The 21,195-nt window shown below is 37.6% G+C and overlaps 1 protein-coding gene across 5 annotated transcripts in view; it reads right to left on the reverse strand.

Moving 5' to 3' along the window:
• Positions 1–21,195, reverse strand: part of LOC108300868 (ceruloplasmin) — a 58,444-nt gene that overhangs the window by 33,535 nt on the left and 3,714 nt on the right. For all 5 annotated transcript variants that reach the window (XR_001823637.2, XR_005199309.1, XR_001823636.2 and 2 more), the window contains exons 2-9: positions 14,149–14,396; positions 12,185–12,397; positions 11,011–11,184; positions 8,824–9,078; positions 7,645–7,816; positions 3,842–3,981; positions 1,927–2,079; positions 281–492 (exon numbers count right to left, since the gene is read on the reverse strand). Coding sequence is in view for 2 of the 5 variants with exons in the window: in XM_017523813.2 (XP_017379302.1) it covers positions 281–492; positions 1,927–2,079; positions 3,842–3,981; positions 7,645–7,816; positions 8,824–9,078; positions 11,011–11,184; positions 12,185–12,397; positions 14,149–14,396 (1,567 nt within the window). In the remaining 3 variants the exon portion in view is untranslated. The remainder of the gene's footprint in view (positions 1–280; positions 493–1,926; positions 2,080–3,841; positions 3,982–7,644; positions 7,817–8,823; positions 9,079–11,010; positions 11,185–12,184; positions 12,398–14,148; positions 14,397–21,195) is intronic.

Raw genomic sequence — 21,195 nt, forward strand, 5'->3', positions numbered from 1 at the left:
ACAGGTGTGTGCCACCATGCCCAGCTAATTTTTTGTATTTTTTTAGTAAAGACGGGGTTTCACCATGTTGGCCAGGATGGTCTCGATCTCTTGACCTCATGATCTTCCCGCCTTGGCCTCCCAGAGTGCTGGGAGACATCCTTATCTTTTAAAGGTATATACTAAAGTATTTTTGGAGATAATGATAAGGTTAGATATTTCTATTTCTATGTCAAATGATCATTTTCAAAGAGATTGAACAATTGTTCATCTCATGTGTTTTTTCCCCAATTGGACTTACCTGTCTCCCATTTGCATGTAAACTTCCTTTCTTGCATATTTTCATTGGTCCAATAAGCCCAGTGAATATATCTTTAGTGGGATCCACAGCAGAATAATACATCTTAGCTAGACATACAGGATCTGCATAAGTGGGTCCTACTTCTTCAGGGACTGTCCATTCATAGGTGAATGTTCCTGTGGGTGCCACATGGGAGGCTGAAGAAGGCACACCTGAGAAATGCCACATTAGAGAGAGGTTAAGTGTGCTTTCTAATGTAGTCATTTCAGCCACAAAGCAGACTAAGTTTAGTCTAGAATAGCCCAATTCTGAGTTCTTAGTTAAAAATTAGAATGAAATCCCACTTATGCTCTAGTGTCAGATAACAGAGCCATGTGATCGCATCCAGATAGACTCTTTTTTTTTTTTTTAAGGTGGAGTGTCGCTCTGTTGCCAGGCTAAAGTGCAGTGACTCAATCTTGGCTCACTGCAACCTCCTCCGCCTCCCAGGTTCAATTAGTTCTTCTGTCTCAGCCTCCCAAGCAGCTGGGACTATAGGCATGCTCCAGCACACACAGTAAATTTTTGCATTTTTAGTAGAGACAGGGTTTCACCATGTTGGCTAGAATGGTCTCGATCTCTTGACCTAGTGATCTGCCCACCTCGGCCTCCCAAAGTGCTGGGATTACAGGCGTGAGACACTGCACCAGGCCCCAGATAGACTCTTCTAAACCTCCTGGGATTGGTTTCCCTCTTCGTGCTCACACATCTTCCAGGAACGTCCCTAGCACCTTTCATGTTATATTGTATTTCTCTTGAACAGAACTTAACTTTCTTGAAGGCAAGCACTGTATCTATATTTCTATCAACCAGAACAATGCCTGGCAATACAGTGTAATCAATGCACTTTCTATTGAATAAAATGAAACTGAAAATAATTGTAGAATTGAAAGGAACTTTGCAAGTGATCCTATTTGAATCTCTCAAATTTACGCCTGAGAGAACTGAGGCCAGAAAGATTAAATAAACTGCCCACAGTCATACTGGAGGTGTTAGCAAAGTCACTAGTCTTCACTGGCCATCCTTGATATGTAAAAATAGTCAAAAACATCCACATGATGAAATATTTTATATCATTAAAATTATGTTTATAAAACTCTTATAATGCTAAGAGAACAAACTGATGATGAAATTAAAATAATATGTGCTATGATATCAACCTCATTTAAAATATATATTATATGTATACAGATGAAAGTGGAAGAATTATATAAAAATATAATAGTGATTGTTTATAGAACTATGGACAATTAATATTTTGGCTACATTTTTCTATATTTTCAAATATTCTAAAGTGAACATCGAACATTCTTATAAGAAGTTTTTTTAAAATTAAAATCACCCGGAATACTCCAGAAATGTAAAATCGATAAAACCCAACTAAATTACTATTAGCATTGTCAATAATCATCCAATTAAGGCAGGACAAAACTCCGTAAACCAATTGGAGGTAGGAGAAGTGGCTTATTTGTTTCCTGGCATGATGCCTAGAAATGATATATGAGTATTTTCCTTGGGAGTTCCTGCTTTTGGTTTCTGCAGGACACTGTAAGTGACCAGTGTAGTGGGTTATTAAATGTTGATTGGTTACAGAGTGCCATACTCACTTCCACTCTGGGTCTTGTAATGTGAGGAGTAGTGTGTGCCCTCGTTGTTCTTACTGAATCTCACCCCAATTGGCTCAATACTGAGGGGATATTCCCCTTTGTTATGGAAGGTTACTCTGATCGTGTCTCCTACCTCTGCCCAAATGACAGGACCTGGGAACAAAGAGAGAATTATTATCCTTCCTTGGTATATAACAGGCAGAACGTATAAGACAGTTATCTTCTTTGACTGTGTCCTCTGGCAAGAACTACTAGGAGCAACATACCTATTTGTGGCGAATGGAAAGCTTGGTTTTTGAAAAGTCTATAATCAATCTGATATGTTGAGGTTTGAAGGAGGGAAGGGCTTTTTAGTCCAACTCCAGATTAATGAAATCGATTATCATTTTTGTACACGTCAGTTAGTAAGCTTTACACATCTACAAAAACTATCCAGAGTGTTGACACTCCTCAGTCTAATCTTCTGTTGACTAGAGGTGTGTCCTTTGTCCTGAAAGTTAGGTACTATAAACTTGGATCACCCAAAGCAGGTAAGTTGAATTATTTTGGATGCGAAGGATAACACTGTTTTGGATTTTCCATGACGAAAATTAGTGATTACCAATTATAGAATAAAAACATATATTTTACATAAATATTTTATGTAATATACAAAATGATATTTATCGAGAGCTTCCTATCTGTTCTTCTGAGTGTTTATATGTATTAATTCATTTAATTCCTATACCAACCTTAGTAACTATTGTTCCCATTTTACAGAAGGGAACAGACACAAATAATGAATAAATCTCTTTTTTTCTTTCTTTCTTTTTTTCTTTTTTTGAGACAGAGTCTCACTCTATTGCCCAAGCTGGAGTGCAGTGGCATGATCTCAGCTCACTGCAACCTCTGCCTCCTGGGTTCAAGCAATTCTCCTGCCTCAGCCTCCTGAGTAGCTGGGATTATGTACCCACCTAATTTTTGTATTTTTTTTTTTAAGTAGAGACAGAGTTTTGCCATATTGGCCAGGCTGGTCTCAAACTCCTGACCTAAGTGATCTGCCTGCCTCAGTCTCCCAAAGTGCTGGGAATACAGGCATGAGCCACTGTGTTTGGCCAAGTTGAGTAACTTTCAAAAGTCACACAGCTAATATATGCATTTCATACTCACAAAAAACCAGCTTTTTATAAGACCCTCCAATTCTTGTAATACCTTGTTGAAAAGTATTATACCTCTGAATCACCGCCAAGAAAAAAAAGTGAAGAGCCAGGACAATCTGAATCCATACTCTACTCACCCACTAGGCTATTCTGCCTCAGTGCCTTGGAAAGAACAGGTCTCTGGACTCTGCTGGGGGCAGCCTGCAGAGGGCTCTAGCATAATTGCGCTGGTCTCATTAATGGACTGGGTTTTCTTTGTTTGTTTATTTATTTATTTATTTATTTATTTAGATGGAGTCTTGCTCTGCCGCTAGGCTAGAGTGCAGTGGTGCGATCTCAGCTCACTGTAACCTCCGTCTCCTGGGTTCAAGCAATTCTTCTGCCTCAGCCTCCCGAGTAGCTGGAACTACAGGTGCATGCCATCATGCCCTGCTAATTTTTGTATTTTTAGTAAAGATGGGGTTTCACCATGTTGGCCAGGATGGTCTCAAACTCCTGACCTCAAGTCATGCACCTGCCTCGGCTCCCCAAAATGCTGGGATTACAGGCATGAGCTACCACTCCCAGCCATCAGCATGGCTTTTAATGATGAAAATTTACTATTGATAATTTACGTTTGGAAAAGTAATTAGCTGCTACATTTTATTGTTTTATCTTCCACACACCTACTTTACACATAGAAATCATGCAGTAGGTCCTGAAGTTACTATTCTTTCTGAGGTTGGTGTAGACTGTGGGAAGAGTACACCAGCCATATATATTCTGCATGTACTCACCGAGGATGCCAAGATGCTCTTCTTCAGGGCCTCTCACCTTTCGATTTGTGAAGGAGGCATCTGTGTACTCACGATAAACCAGCTTTTTATAAGAGCCTCCAATTCTTGTGGGACTTTGTTCAAAAAACACCTTTGAGTCACTGCCAGGGGGGAAAAAGTGTTTAATGCTGGGCTTGAAATAGAACAGAAAACAGGTATTCACATAGGGTAAATGAAGAGAAAAATTCTGACAGTGCTTAGAGATGAATATTATCCATGATTTATAGCAATCATATCAGTTACTCAAACAGAGCAGGCAGTTCCAGGCCACTCATACAGGGATGGCAAGTTAAGAAGTAGAGAATCATGGAGGATGTTTATATTTTCAAGTGAAGAAAAAATTTTCAGGCGGGCCCTTGACAATCCCTTGACAAAGGGTTCTACCATAGATTTTTTTTTTTTTTTTTGAGATGGAGTCTTGCTCCATCGCCCAGGTTTTTGGAGTGCAGTGGCGTGATCTTGGCTCACTGCAACCTCCGCCTCCTGGGTTCAAGTGATCCTCTGCCTCAGACTCCCAAGTAGCTGGGATTGCAGATGACTACCACCACACCTGGCTAATTTTTGCATTTTTAGTAGAGATGGGAGTTTCACCATCTTAGCCAGGCTGGTCTTGAACTCCTGACCTTGTGATCCACCGTGCCTGGCCAGAATCTTTTTATCAAATTGTGAAATGTTTAAAACACAATGGCTATTCTTTATTGTGTATTAGCACTGGCCAGCTGCTCAGAAGCATTGATTGATTGATTGATTGATTGATTTTTGAGGCAGAGTCTCACTCTGCTGCCCAAGCTAGAGTGCAGTGGTGCAACCTTGGCTCACTGCAAGCTGTGCCTCCCTGGTTCAAGTGATTCTCATTCCTCAGCCTCCTGAACAACTGAAATTGCAGGCTGCACCACCAGACCCAGCTAATTTTTTCTGTCTTTAATAGAGATGGGGCTTCACTATATTGGCCAGGCTGGTCTCGCATCCCAGCCCCAAGTGATCCACTTGCTTTGGCATCCCAAAGTTCCGGGATTACAGGCATGAGCCACTGCGCCTGGCCAGGAGCTTTTATTTATTAGCTGGAACTCACATGACATTGCAACAAAGTCAGTACTATTCTCCATATTTTGCAAATGAAAAAATTAAATTTCAGAAAGATATTTATTTGACTTGCACAATGCCACCTCATTCATCATTTCTTTCATTTGACAAATGTATTGAACACCTGCTCTTTGCTGAGAATCCTGGTATGTGTTGATGACTTAACCACAAGCAAAGTGGACTCATCCCTGTCCACATGGACCTTACATCTGGCAGAGAAGACAGGCCATGAACCCATCAATATAATGTAGTATAATAAGCGCAGGGTGTTACGGAGCATTTCTTTGAGGTTGGGGAAAGTGCAGGGAAGAAGCCACAAGGATGTTCCAGAGGAAGTAATTACTTAAAACTAAATGGGAAGTAGAGTTAGCAAGATGAAGTGTGTGTGTAGCGGGAAGACGGGGGTAGGTGTATACAAAGAGAAAACTGCCTGTGAGAAGCCTGAGAGAAAAGAGCGAGCATGCCATGTTACAGATAATATTCTAGGTAATATGGATAAGCATATTTTCTAGAAGGACAGCATGCAGGGCAGGGCAGAGGAGTGAAGAATAAGGCTTAGATAGATGGAAGATAGGTAGGAGGACCTAGCTGAGGTTTCAGCCTTCCATCCCAGGGCAGTGAGAAGCATTTGGAAGACTTAAGCATTCAGGATTAGCATTTTAGGAGGATCCCTGTGGCAGCTGTTGGGAGAATGTGTTGGAAAATACAAGACTGCAGTAGGGAGACCAGTCAGGAGCGTGCTTTTCTAATTTCAGTGAGAGGCAGAGATGATTTCATAGGTATTGGCAAAGAAGATGGAGAGAAGTAGATAGCTTTCAGAGAAAGTTACTATAAAATGAGGCAGTACTTGATGAGGATAGAATGTGAACAGCCTCATCCAAGGAGTGTCACTGAGAAGTTTGAAATGCAAATCTGAAATTCACAAGAGCCTTCTGAGTTGGAGATGCAGCTTTGGGAGTAATCACATTTAGGTGTCAGTATAGCCTGTGACTTACATCTCTGCTTCAGGAGTCACAGGTCTGGGCTGAGCAAGGGCTAGCTATCCATTTATTGTGTGATGTTGAATGAATTACTTAACCTTTCCAAGGAGGGTATTTTTAATATGGATGGCAAACAGGTCTTCTCTGAGGAAGCGATATATGAGTAAAGACTTGGGGCAGGGAGTGGCATCATCTCACTGACATTTTTGAAAGATCACAGTACTGCTTTGTAAAAACTTGATAGGAAAGGAAGACGAACAGATGGCTGGGAGGCTGTGGAAGTCATTTAGACATGTACAAAGAGGCACTTCTGTACATCAAAGGACACTATCAAGAGAGTGAAAGACAACCTATAGAGTATCAGAAAATATTTGCAAATATTTGATAAGGAATTAACATCCTAAATATATAAAGAACTCCTACAAGTCAACAGCAACAAAAAACCCCACTTCAAAAATGGCTGAAGGACTTAAATAGACATTTCTCTGATGAAGATACACAAATGACCAAAAAGTACATGAAAAGATCCTCAACATTACTAGTCATTAAGAAAATGCAAATCAAAACCACTATGAAACATGATCTCATGCTCATTAGGATGGTCATTATTAAAAAAGAAAGAGAAAGAAAGAAAGAAAGAAAGAAAGAAAGAAAGAAAGAAAGAAAGAAAGAAAGAAAGAAAGAAAGAAAGAAAGGAAAAGAAAGAGAAAGAAAGAAAGAAGAAAGAAAGAAAGAAAGAAAGAAAGAAAAAAGAAAGAAAGAGAAAATAACAAGTGTTGATGAAAATGTGAAGAAATTGGAACCCCTGTACATTGCTGATGAGCCTATTAAATGGTGCAGTTGCTATGAAAAACAGTAATGTGATTCCTAAGATACTTAAAACTAGAATTATCATATGATCCAGCGATTCCACTTCTAGCTGCATATACAAAAGAATTAACAGCATAGACTTGAACAGTGATATTTGTATAACAATTATTCATAACAACATTATTCGCAATAGCCAAAAGGTGGAAACGACCCAAATGTTTATGAAAAGATGAATGAATAAAGAAAATGTGGTACATATATACAACGAAGTATTACTCAGCCTTAAAGAGGATTGGAATTTGGATGCATGCTACAACATGAACAAATCTTAAAACATTATGCTATGTGATATAAAAGACACAAAAGGACCAATATTGTATGATTCCACTTGTATGAGTTGCCTAGAATAGGAAAACTCATAGAGACGGAAAGTAGAATTGAGTTTATCAGAGGTGGAGACAGAGTGGAAGAAAGTGGTTATTCTTTAAAGGGTTCAGAGTTTCTATTTGGAGTGATAAAAAAAAAAAAAAGTTCTAGAAATGGATAGTGGTGATGGCTATACAGCATTGAAAATGTACTTAATGCTGCTGAATTGTACAATGCTATGTTTTCTAAATGAAAAGCATATTGATTGATTTATCTAATTGTATTCAATGTTTTTTCAGGACTTTGTCAAGCATTTGATAACTTTTGAACCCATCTTTTTTCATGAACTCAAAACTCATAGTTCTCAAGCTCAGACTCTTACATCAAATACCTTAATAAATATTTAGCAGTCTAAATACTAAATTTCAGATGCCAATTAAAATTTTAATTGCTGAAATAGCCTTTTGTGGTTCTTTTGTGTGGGGAAGAGCATATTTTGAAATAGTACTATTTTTTGTGAATTACCTTTCAGGTGCTGTTAAGTTTTCTTTGGTGAAGATGTCTATACCAGAGGGAGCATAGTTCCAGATGATTTCCTCAGCGGCAATGTAGTAGTGTCTAACATGGTTCCCATGGTTATTATCCTTTGATGAAGACTTGTTACACTCCTGGACCTGAAAAAAGGCTTGCAAACCAGCTGAAATGAAACAGAGAGAGGCATTGATTAATGGAGCCAATGTTTCTCTCTCCTATTGCCCTGTAAACACTGCTCATGAGATGACAAGTGGAAATTGAAGGAATAGATAGAAACACAACTATAAACTAGGGCAAACAGCTGTAAATAAATTAGTGATGGAAAACTCAAATTTAAAACAGACATACTTTGTTTTTTATGTACATATAGCACAGAGATATTAAGTATATGTGTTTTCAAAATATGGTACCAGTTTCTGTGGGGTTTCACTTGGTAGTTCTTTTGATGAGAGATAAAGAACAAATTTATAGATAAACAGAGAAGAGAGGCTTTGACATATTTTAAAGGGTTGCATTGGATAGAGGAGGAGAAACCGAATGAGCATGTATTATTGCTCTCTTGCACAAGATGGTTGTGCATCTGCTGTGTGGGGCCTTCTGTGGCCCAGAGCATATTTGACAAAAGCAATTATATTTGCTTTTATTGAAGTAAAATATCCAAACTCCTATGTTAAACTTAATTTCCTTCAGTCGACCAATATTAAAAACTAATATTTTTCAAGAACAAGGAATGTTTTTATTGCCTAAGTTAAAGAGATAAAGGAAGGATTTATTGAATTAAACTAAAAGATGGCCAGGCTCAAATAAAGAACAAAGTTGGTTATACTTGATGGAAATAAGTTGAAAAACAGGGTACTTTCCAGTGCAACATACAGCATTTCTGGATTTTACAATACTGTATATTTTACAAAGCCGAGTAAACATATACAGTATTCTACTTTCAGGGCCGGTTGTTCTTTTCCAAAAACTAATTTATTTTCAGATCTCATTACTTTATAATATTCCTGTCTTATAGTCTTTTTATTACATTATTATGTATACCATCATAGGAATAAAACTAAGATGCCAGTTCAAACCTCAGATTATTTCAAAGATATTTAACTTTTAGATTCTGATTCCCAGTCATCGCCTTTTTCAGTTGACAGCTAACTTCAGGTAAAGATGTCCTACCTTTCAGATGGTTTAGATTCTGACAGCTGAGCATCCATTCTCCAGGGTTCTGAGCCACCATAAAAGCATCAAACAGGGTAGCAGGAAAGAGGTTGATTGTGTCAATATGGTAGTTTTTGTTGGTCAATGCTTGCCCATGAAAGAAAGCTGCGTGCACATCAACTTCATTACCCATACCAAAAAGGTACCATTTCACTCTGTCTTCAACACACATGGAGAGTCCTGGGAGACTTCCGAAAGTGTATCCATTCACAGCTGTTTAAGCCAAGAGCAGAGTTTGTGACTAATAGTCATTAATGCTTGAGATAGTGAGAGTTACCTCCATATAAATAGAATCAATTTGGAATGGAAAATATCTTGCACACATGCTGGTATTCCTCCCTCTCATACCCATGTCAGACATTGCTAATCAATCACAGCGGTCTTTCATTTTGAAACTGAATCAGCCTGAGGATTCTCATCAATACCGTATTAACAGATGAACACAACACTGGAGATAAAACCTATTTGTTGTCTTTGTTATAAGTTGTGCACAGTGTGTGTGTGTGTGTGTGTAAATACAGATGTTGCATATATATACACAAAACACATACATAGAGTTAATAGAAAAAAGATTGAAGATTATTTAGTATTCAGTTATTAATCATGTTGGTAGTAGAAGTATGGATATTTTATATATATATGTATATATGTTTTTTTGCTTATCAGAAATTTTCCAATTTTCTACCATAAATTTCTTTTGTAAAAAGAACATATGAATAGCTTTTTCTAAAGATTGCAAGACAAAATTTTTAAGATTGGAAAAGATACAAAGGAGGGAAAAAATGTAGGACAGCAGGAACAGAGCCACCAAGACCTAAAAGTTCATATGCAAAGTGGCCTGAAACCCTCGGAAGAAACCTACAATCATTGGCCGGGCGCAGTGGCTCACGCCTGTAATCCCAGCATTTTGGGAGGCCAAGGCAGGTGGATCGCAAGGTCAGGAGGCCGAGACCAGCCTGGCCAACATGGTAAAATCCCATCTCTACTAAAAATACAAAAAAATTAGCTGGGCATGGTGGCAGATGCCTGTAATCCCAGCTACTTGGGAGGCTGAGACAGAAGAATTGCTTGAACCCAGGAGGCAGATGTTGCGGTGAGCAGAGATCGTGCCATTGCACTCCAGCGTGCGCGACAGAGCAAGATTCTGTCTCAAAAAAAAAAAAAGAAAGAAAGAAAAGAAAAGAAACTTATGGTCATTGTTCAAACTGGGTGAGCCTAAACATTTCCCAGGTGGAAATCAGTTCTGGGAAGAATCCTGAGTGCACCATATGTGACACTGGAACCAAACCAAATCCCCTCAGGCTAGAATTTTGACTATGTTTTTATAACATCTATTTTTGTTAGTACACAACAAAGGAATAAAGTATGGAAAGACAACTTTCCACCCAGATATAAGTAAAAGTTGAAACAAAATCTGTACTTTGTTCATTGGTTTATTACTTTGGTAGTATAGTTATTTTTGTGCTCTCAGTTTCTGAGTGCAGGTTATTTTGAAGAAGTTAAACACAAACAAATAAAAAATCTCTACTTATTGGTTTAGTTGTTGTTAAGGGATTCTCTTTCTCATGCAAATTATGAAATAGATAATCTTACTAAGCTCATTATTTCATGTCTGAGAATTAAGAGAAAGTCTAAACTGTTAAAAGGCATTTCCAGAAAAGTAAAGTGAACTGAAATGAAATGTAGAAAAGAATGATGCAGACTAGGGGGCCCAGTGAGGGAACAGAGTATGTAAAATGAATACCTTTCAGAACTCGTGGTTCAAACTATTTTCTTAAATATACTTAGTTTAAAATATAAGTATCGTTTTAAGCATTTATTTTAATAATTTTAGGCTGCCTCAAATAAGTTTTGGAATGAGTCTAGTGGCTAAATAAATATATAAATATCACATACATATACATTAAACCATAATTGCTGTTTTATCCTTACCAGTTTGGAAACAAGTTTGGTATATCTGGATTTACCTGGCTGAGAGTTTTTCATTTGACTTACTTAGCCAAATATCAAATTGCACATCCAATATGCTTTGTTATAAGGACCACAGACTAATACACACTACTTACTTATGTGAGGGAATAAGTTTAGCAGAATTAATGGATCAAGGGAAAAAAAAGTAAGTTAACATGTCTTTTGCAATCTTACAATACATTCTGTTACTCTCCTGGAAGTCTTCATTGTCTTTCTCAACTTTCTCTGGTTCTAAGCAGTAGGTTTTAATGTTGTCTTCTAGGTACCAGCTGAGATTTTCATCCACCACAGAAAACATCACCACAAATTCTTGGTCAATATTTTTTTCTTTTTCTTTGTCTAGAGAATCTGGAGTGAAAATTACTATTTTAGTAGGACTAAATTTTTAGCATGTATTTTGATTTATGTTTTCAGGTGATTTATATTTTTTTTAAACTTTAGTATTTATTTTTTCTAATAAACCACAAGTCTGGACCAATCACTCCTGTTTTATAGACAGAAACACACAGGGAATTTTATGTTCAGCGTCTAGTGCTTGGAAGACACTCCTGTATCTGGATATTGACTGACCACATAACTGTTAAATGCTTTTTGGCAAATGGGAAGATTGGAATTCAAAGTTGTGTGTCTATTTTCTGGTGCAGATAGCCACATGCTGAGACAAGTCTTTACAGGTAACTATTGTTCAAGTTAGAATTATATTTCAGGGTCTTGAGACACATCTTTTTCACAATGTTAGAAATAAATACTATGATGTTGTATTTACCAAGATAATACGAGTTACTACAGATCTATCACCATGGAGTGCCTTTTTGGGAGTCACATTTGGTAGTCATATTCTCTTTGGCACCACTGTTGGAAGTTAGACACAGCAAACTGATCCCAGGGGAGAATACATTTCTTTTTTTTTCCCATTTATTTATTTTATTGCATTTTAGGTTTTAGGGTACATGTGAAGAACATGCAAGATTGTTGCATAGGTACACACGTGGCAGTGTGATTTGCTGCCTTCCTCCCCATCACCTACACCTGGCATCACTCCCCTTGCTATCTCTCCCCAGCTACACATTGGGGTCAGTTGGGGGGAAATAGGGGAGGGACGGTGGGGGGTGGGGAATATATTTCTTTCAGCTTAGCTTCATTGGCATTTTCCCCATATGAATGCTTGTTCCATTTATCCCTTCTTCTCTTAGCCCTGCCTGGCTCTTCCCTTCCTGCTTTCCTACTCACCACCTCTCTACCTTACCTACTTGATCTCAACACAGAAGACTTGACTTATTTTTAACAGATAAACTGCCCTGCCCCTGTCTTTTGGTAGTATAATGAGTGCAATAATGAGAAAATGTACCTTTTTTACAGATTATTAAAGGTCCGATGAGTCCTGAGGCAATATCTTTAGGAGCATCAATGTGGGAATGGTAAATCCTAGTCACGCAATTGCCATCTCCCTCACCAGGACTTTGTTCTTCAGTGGCAAGCAACATGTATGTATACTGCTCTCCTGGAAATACTTTGTCATCTGCTCTTTGAAAACCTGTGGTGTTATCAGGGTAGATGGCCCCTAGGAAGCAACATGCAATGATGGTGCAAAATGAATGCATTTGAACTTAAATGAGAGAAAGATAGTCCATTAATTCATTCAGCAAACATTTATTAAACATCTACTATGTGATCCTTGGGGATATGATACCCTTTTTGGACACAGGAAAATGACAGGTTAATGGCTAGGGTGTTCAGAAGCTTCACAGACATTTTTATGATTTTTTATATTTGATTGGGTTTTCATAGAGCATAATGACTTTTTATTTGCAATGTAAAGAACTTGGGTCAAGGTATGGAAGTCTGAGCAAAACGGCTACCCTCTTCTAAATTCAAAACTTCTTGTATGGTCTCAGATTTTCGTTCATGAAGTAACCATAGAATTTAAAAAATTTCTACTCTTAATTTTGGAAATTTCCAAACATACACAAAGGTTGAGGGAAGAATGTGCTGAACCTCCGTGTACCCGTAAAACCAGCTTTAACAGTGATCGACTGAAGGCCAATCTTGTTTCATCTGTACCCGCACACATGATTATCCCCAGTACCATCGAAGAATTTTAAAGCAAATCTCAGGCATCATATTCCATTCATAAATGCTTGAGTATGTATCTCTACAAGTTAGGAACTCTTTTTTTCTTTTAACGAAACCGCAGTACCATTACCATGCCTTTATAATGAATGCTAATTCCCTAATAAGCTATGAAATCATTAAAAAGAAATGGATGGCAGTCAGCCTTTTATGCCATCAATGTAATTTAGCCCTAAACAACAACAACAACAAAAAAGTCAACACATTCACCTTCTAAAACAATCTCTTTTAAAAAGACAGCTAATAATCAATCAAATCTAATTTTAAATTATTTTCCCTGCTTGATCATTACAATTTCAGTGAACTGTAGCATGACTCCAGCATTTTTGCTTATGATAACAGCTGATATTTATTGAGCTATTACTATGTATTCTCATCGTTTCTATTTTATACATGAGGAAACTGAAGCTGAAATAATTTAAATAATTTGTCCAAGGTCACTCAACCAGTAAAAGGCAAGGCTGGGGCTCAGAACTTGGTCTATTAATTTCAAAGCCCTTGCTTTCATCACTACAAAATACCACCTGTTTCATCATCGTTGTTAGGGACTAAGAATGAGATCACAGACACCAAACCTTATCTTTGTTTTTCAGGTACTATTTTCAAGGCTTCCAAGTCCTGTATTCAAATGACTTTTTCAGTTAATTGGGTCTCATTAACTGTGTCTCATTGTGACTTGAATCATCCAGGCACATGTACAACTTGACTGACATAGGAGACTACTTATGCCACCTTAGCTGGGGCAGTTTGTCTAAAGTTAGGATGGGAGGTAACAACAGCCATAGCATGTTTACATGTAGGAATTTCAAAGATAAGGCAGTCCATATCTTGAGTCCTTCTTTGTCTTCCCTCTGGATTTTTGCCTCTTCTAGGCTTTAATGTACATTGTCCATTTCTCTTATTCTATTTGGCCAGAAAGGATTGGGCACTGGGAAAGAAGCTGCAGCGCTCTCTGACTCTCGCTGAGTCCACCTAGAAATTCTACCACATTCACACTTTCCGTAAACCAGCACGACAAAGAAAAACATGCCATTATTATGTGGAGACAAAGTACATATTAATAAAATAGTTTAGAGCCAAATGGCAGTCAGAGGTCTTATCCAGAAGTCTACAATTTTAGAAGCTAAAAGGCACTTCTACTGACAAGTAGGAGGAAATTCCAGCTACATGAGCTGAACTTACCCTCATGTTCCTTATAGTAAGTTATCCCATGTGAATGAAAGGTGTAGGGCCTAGAGGCGAGGTTTTTTAAGTGTACATAAACTTTATCTCCAGTTTCAGTTTTAATAATAGGGCCTAAAAACCCGAGCCAGAGTGGTTTTTCTATAGTTGTCCTAAAGGTTTCATCTGTGTACTGAACATAAATGGCCTTCTTATATACTTTCCCAATTCTATCTGGGCCATTTTGAAGATAGATACTGGAATGTTCCCTGCAAAGAAAAGGAAGACAACTCTATCAGAAGCCATCATTTCTAGGGATGAAATTATAATTATAATTTAATAACATTGTAATTACAGAAATTAACGACCACATCACATTAAATGTTTGCCTGTTGTAGGGATGCCTCCAAATTTGAAGTGGAGAGCTGGCAGTTAGCCCTGTTATTTTAATTACGTGAGGCTTTCCATCTCAGGTATATGTCAGAGAATCGTCTGTAAAGTCATCATAGAAATATAGTGCATCTTACTGAAGTATTTTGTCCATGATTTTTATGTTAAAACTCAGAGATATTATATAATGGAATAGAATATAAAATTAAGCTGAAATATTAAGATAAATCAGTTAATTAAGACATTTTTTTCACTTATACCTCTCAGCTACTGGAAAAATTTGAGTTTACAATTAATCAATCTTGATATTTGAGACTTCAAAGTATGTGTGTGTGTGTGTGTGTGTGTGTGTGTGTATATAATTTTTTTCCTTAAAGTAAAATTAATGAAGCTAAATTAATTCTTTTTAATTTCTTTTAACAGCACTAAATCGAAGCTAGAGTTATTGATGCATGCAGTGTGTATGGTTTTTAAATTACTTTTGAATTTAAATTATCCCTGGGTTTTTTAATCCTGCCCTAGTATAGATACTTAACATTGAATGTTTGTATTCTAGTGAATGCCCATTAATAGTTGCTTAAAACTTTCTTAAAAATGTCAGCGAAGTAAATAGTAACCTGGAAAAGAAAAGATGGAAAGAAAGTAAATTTGGTTTGAACCAATTTCTTGTGTTATCAGCCTTAACTGAAGGCTGTGCATAGCTCAGTAGGATCTATTCGTGGGCAGTATCATGTAGCCATTTGGCAGGACCCACTTAAATTCTGGCCTTTGGCAAGACCCTTCACAACCAAGGTCTCTTCCATTTGAATAAAAACTGCTCATCATCCTGTGTGTGTGTGTGTGTGTGTGTGTGTGTGTGTGTGTGTGTGTACTTTGCCTCCTTTCATCTTAGTTATCTTTGATACTTCACTGTTTTCTACTCAACAGTTGTGAGGTTTAGTAACTGACTGAGGAATAAATTTTTTCTTCTTACCTCAGCTCAAAAGAGATATATTTTTCTTTCCCTTCTTCAAGACAAGAGCAGAGCTTGTCCGAGAAATCTGGACTTTCACTGCTACAGAATTTAAAGATGTGGTTTTTCAAAAGGCCTGGTGTTTCTTAAGTTTGAATATGCACAGGAATCTACTGATGAGCTTAGTGAAATGCAAATTCCTGGGGCACAACTCCATTGATTCTGATTCTGTGGGTCTGGGGCAGGACTCAGGCATCTGTATTATTAACCAACACACTGGTGTGTTTCAATGAGACAGGCTGCTCTGGGCCCCTGGGTAACCTGTGTTGAAGAGGCTTCAAGGTTGAGGATTAAGAGAGCTGCCCAATCCCAGAGGCAGTGGGATTCCTAATACCATGAGATAGAAAGGTAGAAAGCTCTGTTTCCAGGTCACACCTGGTGATGGCAGGACTTTTGCTGGTGGTGGCTATATAGATTAAGCCTGAGTGCTGGGGGCCAGGTAGCATGGCTGGTTGGCAATGGTCCTGGTGGCTGAGTTTGGGCAGAGTGAACAGGTGTTGGAAATAAGAGCCACCATCCTCTGGATTGATCAAGGAGTTTCTATGATGAGTATTTCCTCCTAGTCACTACCATACACCAATACCTGGGGATGCCAGTTTTCCTGGATTGTATAAAAATGGATTCCCAAAGAAGATAAAATTATTCACTAAAAAAATGACTGAGTTGATGTTTCCTTGCCTGTCCCCCAACCTGGTGGGAGGGCTAAGCTAGAAGTTAGAAAAATAAAGTGTCATTATCTGCAGCCTATGTGGAGCAGCAAAATCATGGGTATACCCTTATTTTTCCTGTTTGTGTTTATCTTCTAATTGTTTGTTACCATTTCCCAATGTGTTAAAGCAAAATAGGAAAAGATTGGGAAGGCTAAGAGAGACTTCATGGGCACAGGTAGGCATGGGAAAAGGGCAAAACACAAGTATGAACTCTGCCTCTAAACCCATAGCAAGGAGCGCACAGAAAGAGTCTTAATAAATGTATGCCTTAACAACAGCAAAATTGTTGCATTGAAGACCACTGAGATTAAAAGCAGAGTCATTTAGTCCATATGACTGAGAGGAGGTCAACAAGAGTGCTATTTCAGTTAGGTACACAACTGTAGCTGCAAAGTCCATAGTACAAAGGTACAATTCCACTCTGGTCTCACCAGAACCCTGGAACAATCAATATCACAGAGACTTATCTAAGCCCAGGGTAAATTTTCTTAAGGGTCTGGACATACTTTTATTTCTGAGTGATAAATTTGATAATATTTGGAGACTTTTACTCTGTACTTTACCATGTCCTATTGATACACGTCTTATATAGGCCAAAGTTAAAAGTTAGCCCTCAAATTCTTAAAGCTTCATTTAAATAAAATGTGTATTTATATTTTCTGAATGTACATACACTTTGGCATACATCACATCCTATTTTGATAAGCAGGCTTTGTCAAAATGCTTTTATTGCATTGAAATGCTCCTGTATTAATCATTGCCTAAAATAGGAAGAGCATTGCCATAAACCAATACCTAATACCAAGACCAAGACCTACATTGCCTAGACTTTGTAACTAATTTTGCTAGGCAAAGATGTTTTTGGGGGGTGAAAAATGCTTTTAAAATTATTGATCTGAAGGTAAAACATATCTAGGTGTTTTAACATTTGAAATTCCTTTTATACACATTGCAATATATAAACTTTTTTGCATCTTGCCTTTTATTGTGGAAAAAAACTGTCTTAACCAAATTGAAAAATATTTTACACTGTGGGACACTTTGGGAGAAGTCTATTTGTTTATACCTTGTCTCCAAATAAACATTAAAAGGTCATTAGGGACTGTCTATTTAATTTCAACAGCATGGCTTGGGGACAAAGGGCCAGTTACTGGAAGCTTGCAGGAAGTTTGCCAGTCAAAGTTATTCAGCCACAAGAATCTATTAGAGCTGTTCTTTGAACCAAATAATTCACATTTAATTGTAGTTCTTCCTGTTGACAATTGTAATATGTTCCTTTCTACTTGTTACAGTAGACATATCTCCCCTCCAGTAATCACATTCCCTCTTTTTAAGCCCCTTATTTAAAAAAAAAAAAAAAAAAAAAGGGGGGCTTAAAAAAAGAAAAGCCAGCTCCTATAATTTCTGGTAGTCTTAGACCCAGAAATGAGTTTTTAATAGTAGGATAATTAATTTTTAATATTGCTTTATTAAGATATTAATAATGCTATTTGCTCCCTTAAATTTCTAATTCACTCAAGTGATCTTGGTTTATGTTTAGACATGGTTCCCAAAACTTGGATATTTATGGGTGAAAGATTTCTGGATTTTTGACTTCATTAGTTGAGACATAATACCTTAGGTTTTTTTTGCTGCATAACAAATTATCACAAAGTAGGTTAAAACAGCACCCATTTATAATCTCACAATTCTGTGGGTCAGAATTGTGGCTGGGTTCTCTGCTCCAGGCATCACCAAGCTGAAATCAAGCGGGGCTGAGTACTTGTTTGAGGCTCTGTGGAGTAATCTGCCTAGCTCATTTGGGTTATTGCCAGAATTCAGTTCAATGGGGTCATAGGATTAAAATCCCTGTTTGCTTGCTGGCTATGGGCCAGGAGCCTCTCCCAGTTTCTTAAGGTCACCTTTATGCTTTCTTAGGTGGCCCCTTGCATCGCCAAGTCAGCTTCAGTGTGTGGAATCTCCAGATAATCTCATTGACTAAAACATAAATCATTGGAGTGTCTCTTCCTGTTCACAGGTTTTGGAGATTTAGGAGAGGATATCTTTTGGGGGCCACTTTAGAAATGCTGCCTTCCTTAAACAAGAGTCATAAGGAAAACGATCAAAAATTAACTGGTGCAAGAAGTTGGCAGAGACTCAACTTAGGTATATGTAACACAAATTCGAGTGATTTGCCGGTTCTAACTAGCCTTCCTCCACTGGCACAACATGAATGCGGTACTTAGTGATAAATTTTCTTTCATTTGTGTTCTCAGGAGAAATAATAACCATGATAATAAATGGAGCTTGGTAAATGTGGAATGTTAGTCACATAATTAGCTCTTTCATACAAGCTGTCTTGTGTGAAATGTTTGTACTGCAATAGCCATTGCTTGTTTTTTTTTTTTGTTTTTTGTTTTTTGGTTTTTTTTTGAGACAGAATCTTGCTCTGTTGCCCAGCCTAGAGTGCACTGGTATGATCTTGACTCATTACAACCTCTGCCCCCCAAATTCAAGTAATTCTCCTGCCTCAGCCTCCCAAGTAGCTGGGAATACTGGCACATGCCACCATGCCCAACTAATATTTTTCTTTTTTTTTGGAGACGGAATCTCACTCTGTTGCCAGGCTGGAGTGCAGTGGCGTGATCTCTGCTCACTGCAACCTCCACCTTCGTGTTCAAGTGATTCTCCTGCTTCAGCTTCCTAAGTAGCTGCGATTACAGGTGCACGCCACCATGACCTGCTATTTAAAAAAAAAAAAATTTTTATTTTAGTAGAGATGGGGTTTCACCAAGTTGGCCAGGATGATCTCGATCTCTCGACCTCGTGATCTGCATGCCTCAGCATCCCAAAGTGCTGGGATTATAGGCATGAGCCACCACACCTGCGCTTATTGCTTGCAATTTTTTTATTTGCAACCTTGGAGAATGAGTCATCTAAAGTAAACTTTCCAGAAAATTTTAGCTAGTAATTGTATCTATTTAAGAATCATTTAAAAATTCAAAAATCATTTTTGAAGGAATGTTAATAAATTGGGAGGCCATTAGGCTGAGACAGCTTCAGTGCCTTGGATTCCTACCTAAGCAAACCAAAACCCAATTCAATATAATAAACTGTGAAACGAAACTTCTAATCTGTAACTAGAGACTTTATCAATCAGAAGCCACCAACTAACCTCTAACTAGGGAGTCTCCACTTTGACCAGTTTAACACCTATTTCTTAGTCTTTCTTCTGAGATACCTTATAAAGTTTCCTCCCTACCCAGAGGAGCACTGACTGAACTGCTTGTTGTCCTAGGGCACCCAACTGATGTGGCTGAAGGTTTGAATAAACATTAAAATGTCAATATGCCCAAGTTTATCTTTTAATAGGGGTAAAAGGAATGCCTTTAGTGCAAGCTTTTTCTTTAAAAATATTTTATTTGCTTCCCTGTTTTTCTAAACAAATGATATACTGGAAAAAAAGGCAATTTTTTGATAATAATAGTGAAATGAACACTTATTGAATATTTATTATATCCTGATCACTCAAGATCATAATTATAATAACTATGATTACCACAGGGTGGAATGTTCTTTGTTGGCTAGATTTTGGTCAGGATTTGAGCTGTTATTTCTTCTTGGTCATTGGGTCTGTTTATAGTGACTTCTCTACTATACCATTTGTTTTGGAAACCTATAATGGAATGAAATCCCAGTAACAATGTAAGAGTTTTGTGATGACTGTTCTTATGCTTTAAAAATTTTTCACTTATTTCCAGCTTTCTAGAGGTCATCAGAAAAAAAGCAATCTGAAGATAACAGAAGTATATAATTTTTGCTATTATATAGTCAATTAATTCAATAAATAATTAATTAATGCCTACTATGGGCCCAGAACATGCTATTGTTTTTATATGTATGCCATTTATTTTTATTTAAATATATATAACTTAGGGTAAGGAATTATATCTTATAAAGTCTTTATTTATAAGGCACTAACCCAAGTAAATGGCAGTACTGAGTATAAGAAAATTATTTTCCACTTCACCCTTTTAGAAATAAAGATTATTGGCATTAATACCAGAGAAATAAACTCTATTTTCCTAGTACCCCCCCAAAACCTGTTGCCTGATTTGTTCTACAGCATTAATCTCTCCACATGGGGAGCAAGAAAAAGTTTTTACAATACAGTCTATGATTTCTTCTATCTTCCTACATATCTTTTGTTTAATTTAAACTTATTCACAAATATTTATTTACTGTCTCTTATATTCTAGGTACTAGTTACCAAGCACTAGTTCCTATCATCTCAGTGCAGTGAATTGAGTTTGTTGACCTTGAAGGTCTGGGATGAACAGATGGACTTTGCAACTAGAAGATGCTCCATTTTTTCTTTTAAGAATCCTTAAGTGTCACTATTAAGTATACCTTTTAAGTAGCTGATATGGTTTGGCTGTGTTCCCACCCAAATCTCACCTTGAATTGTAGTAACCCCTACATGTCAAGGGTAGGGCCAGGTGGAGATAATTGAATCATGGGAGTGGTTTCCCCCATACTGTTCTCATGGTAATGAATACGTCTCATGAGATCTGATGGTTTTATAAATGAGAGTTCCCCTGCACAAGCTCTCTCTTGCCTGCTGCCATATAAGATGTGCCTTTGCCCCTCCTTTGCCTTCTGCCATGATTGTGAGGCCTTCCCAGCCATGTGGAACTGTGAGTCCATTAAACTTCTTTGTATTTAAAAATTACCCAGTCTTGAGTGTGTTTTTATTAGCAGCATAAGAACAGACTAATATGGTAAATTGGTACCTGGAGTGGGGAACTACTGTAAAGGTACCTGAAAATACGAAAGTAACTTTGGAATTGGATAGCAGGCAGAGGTTGGAATAGTTTGGAGGGCTCAGAAGAAGATAGGAAAATGTGGGAAAGTTTGGAACTTCCTAGAGACTTGGAGGGCACAGAAGACAGGAAGATGTGGGAAATTTTGGAACTT

Source organism: Cebus imitator, unplaced genomic scaffold (genome assembly GCF_001604975.1).
Source record: "Cebus imitator isolate Cc_AM_T3 unplaced genomic scaffold, Cebus_imitator-1.0 Scaffold30, whole genome shotgun sequence".
NCBI classification, from domain to species: domain Eukaryota; kingdom Metazoa; phylum Chordata; class Mammalia; order Primates; family Cebidae; genus Cebus; species Cebus imitator.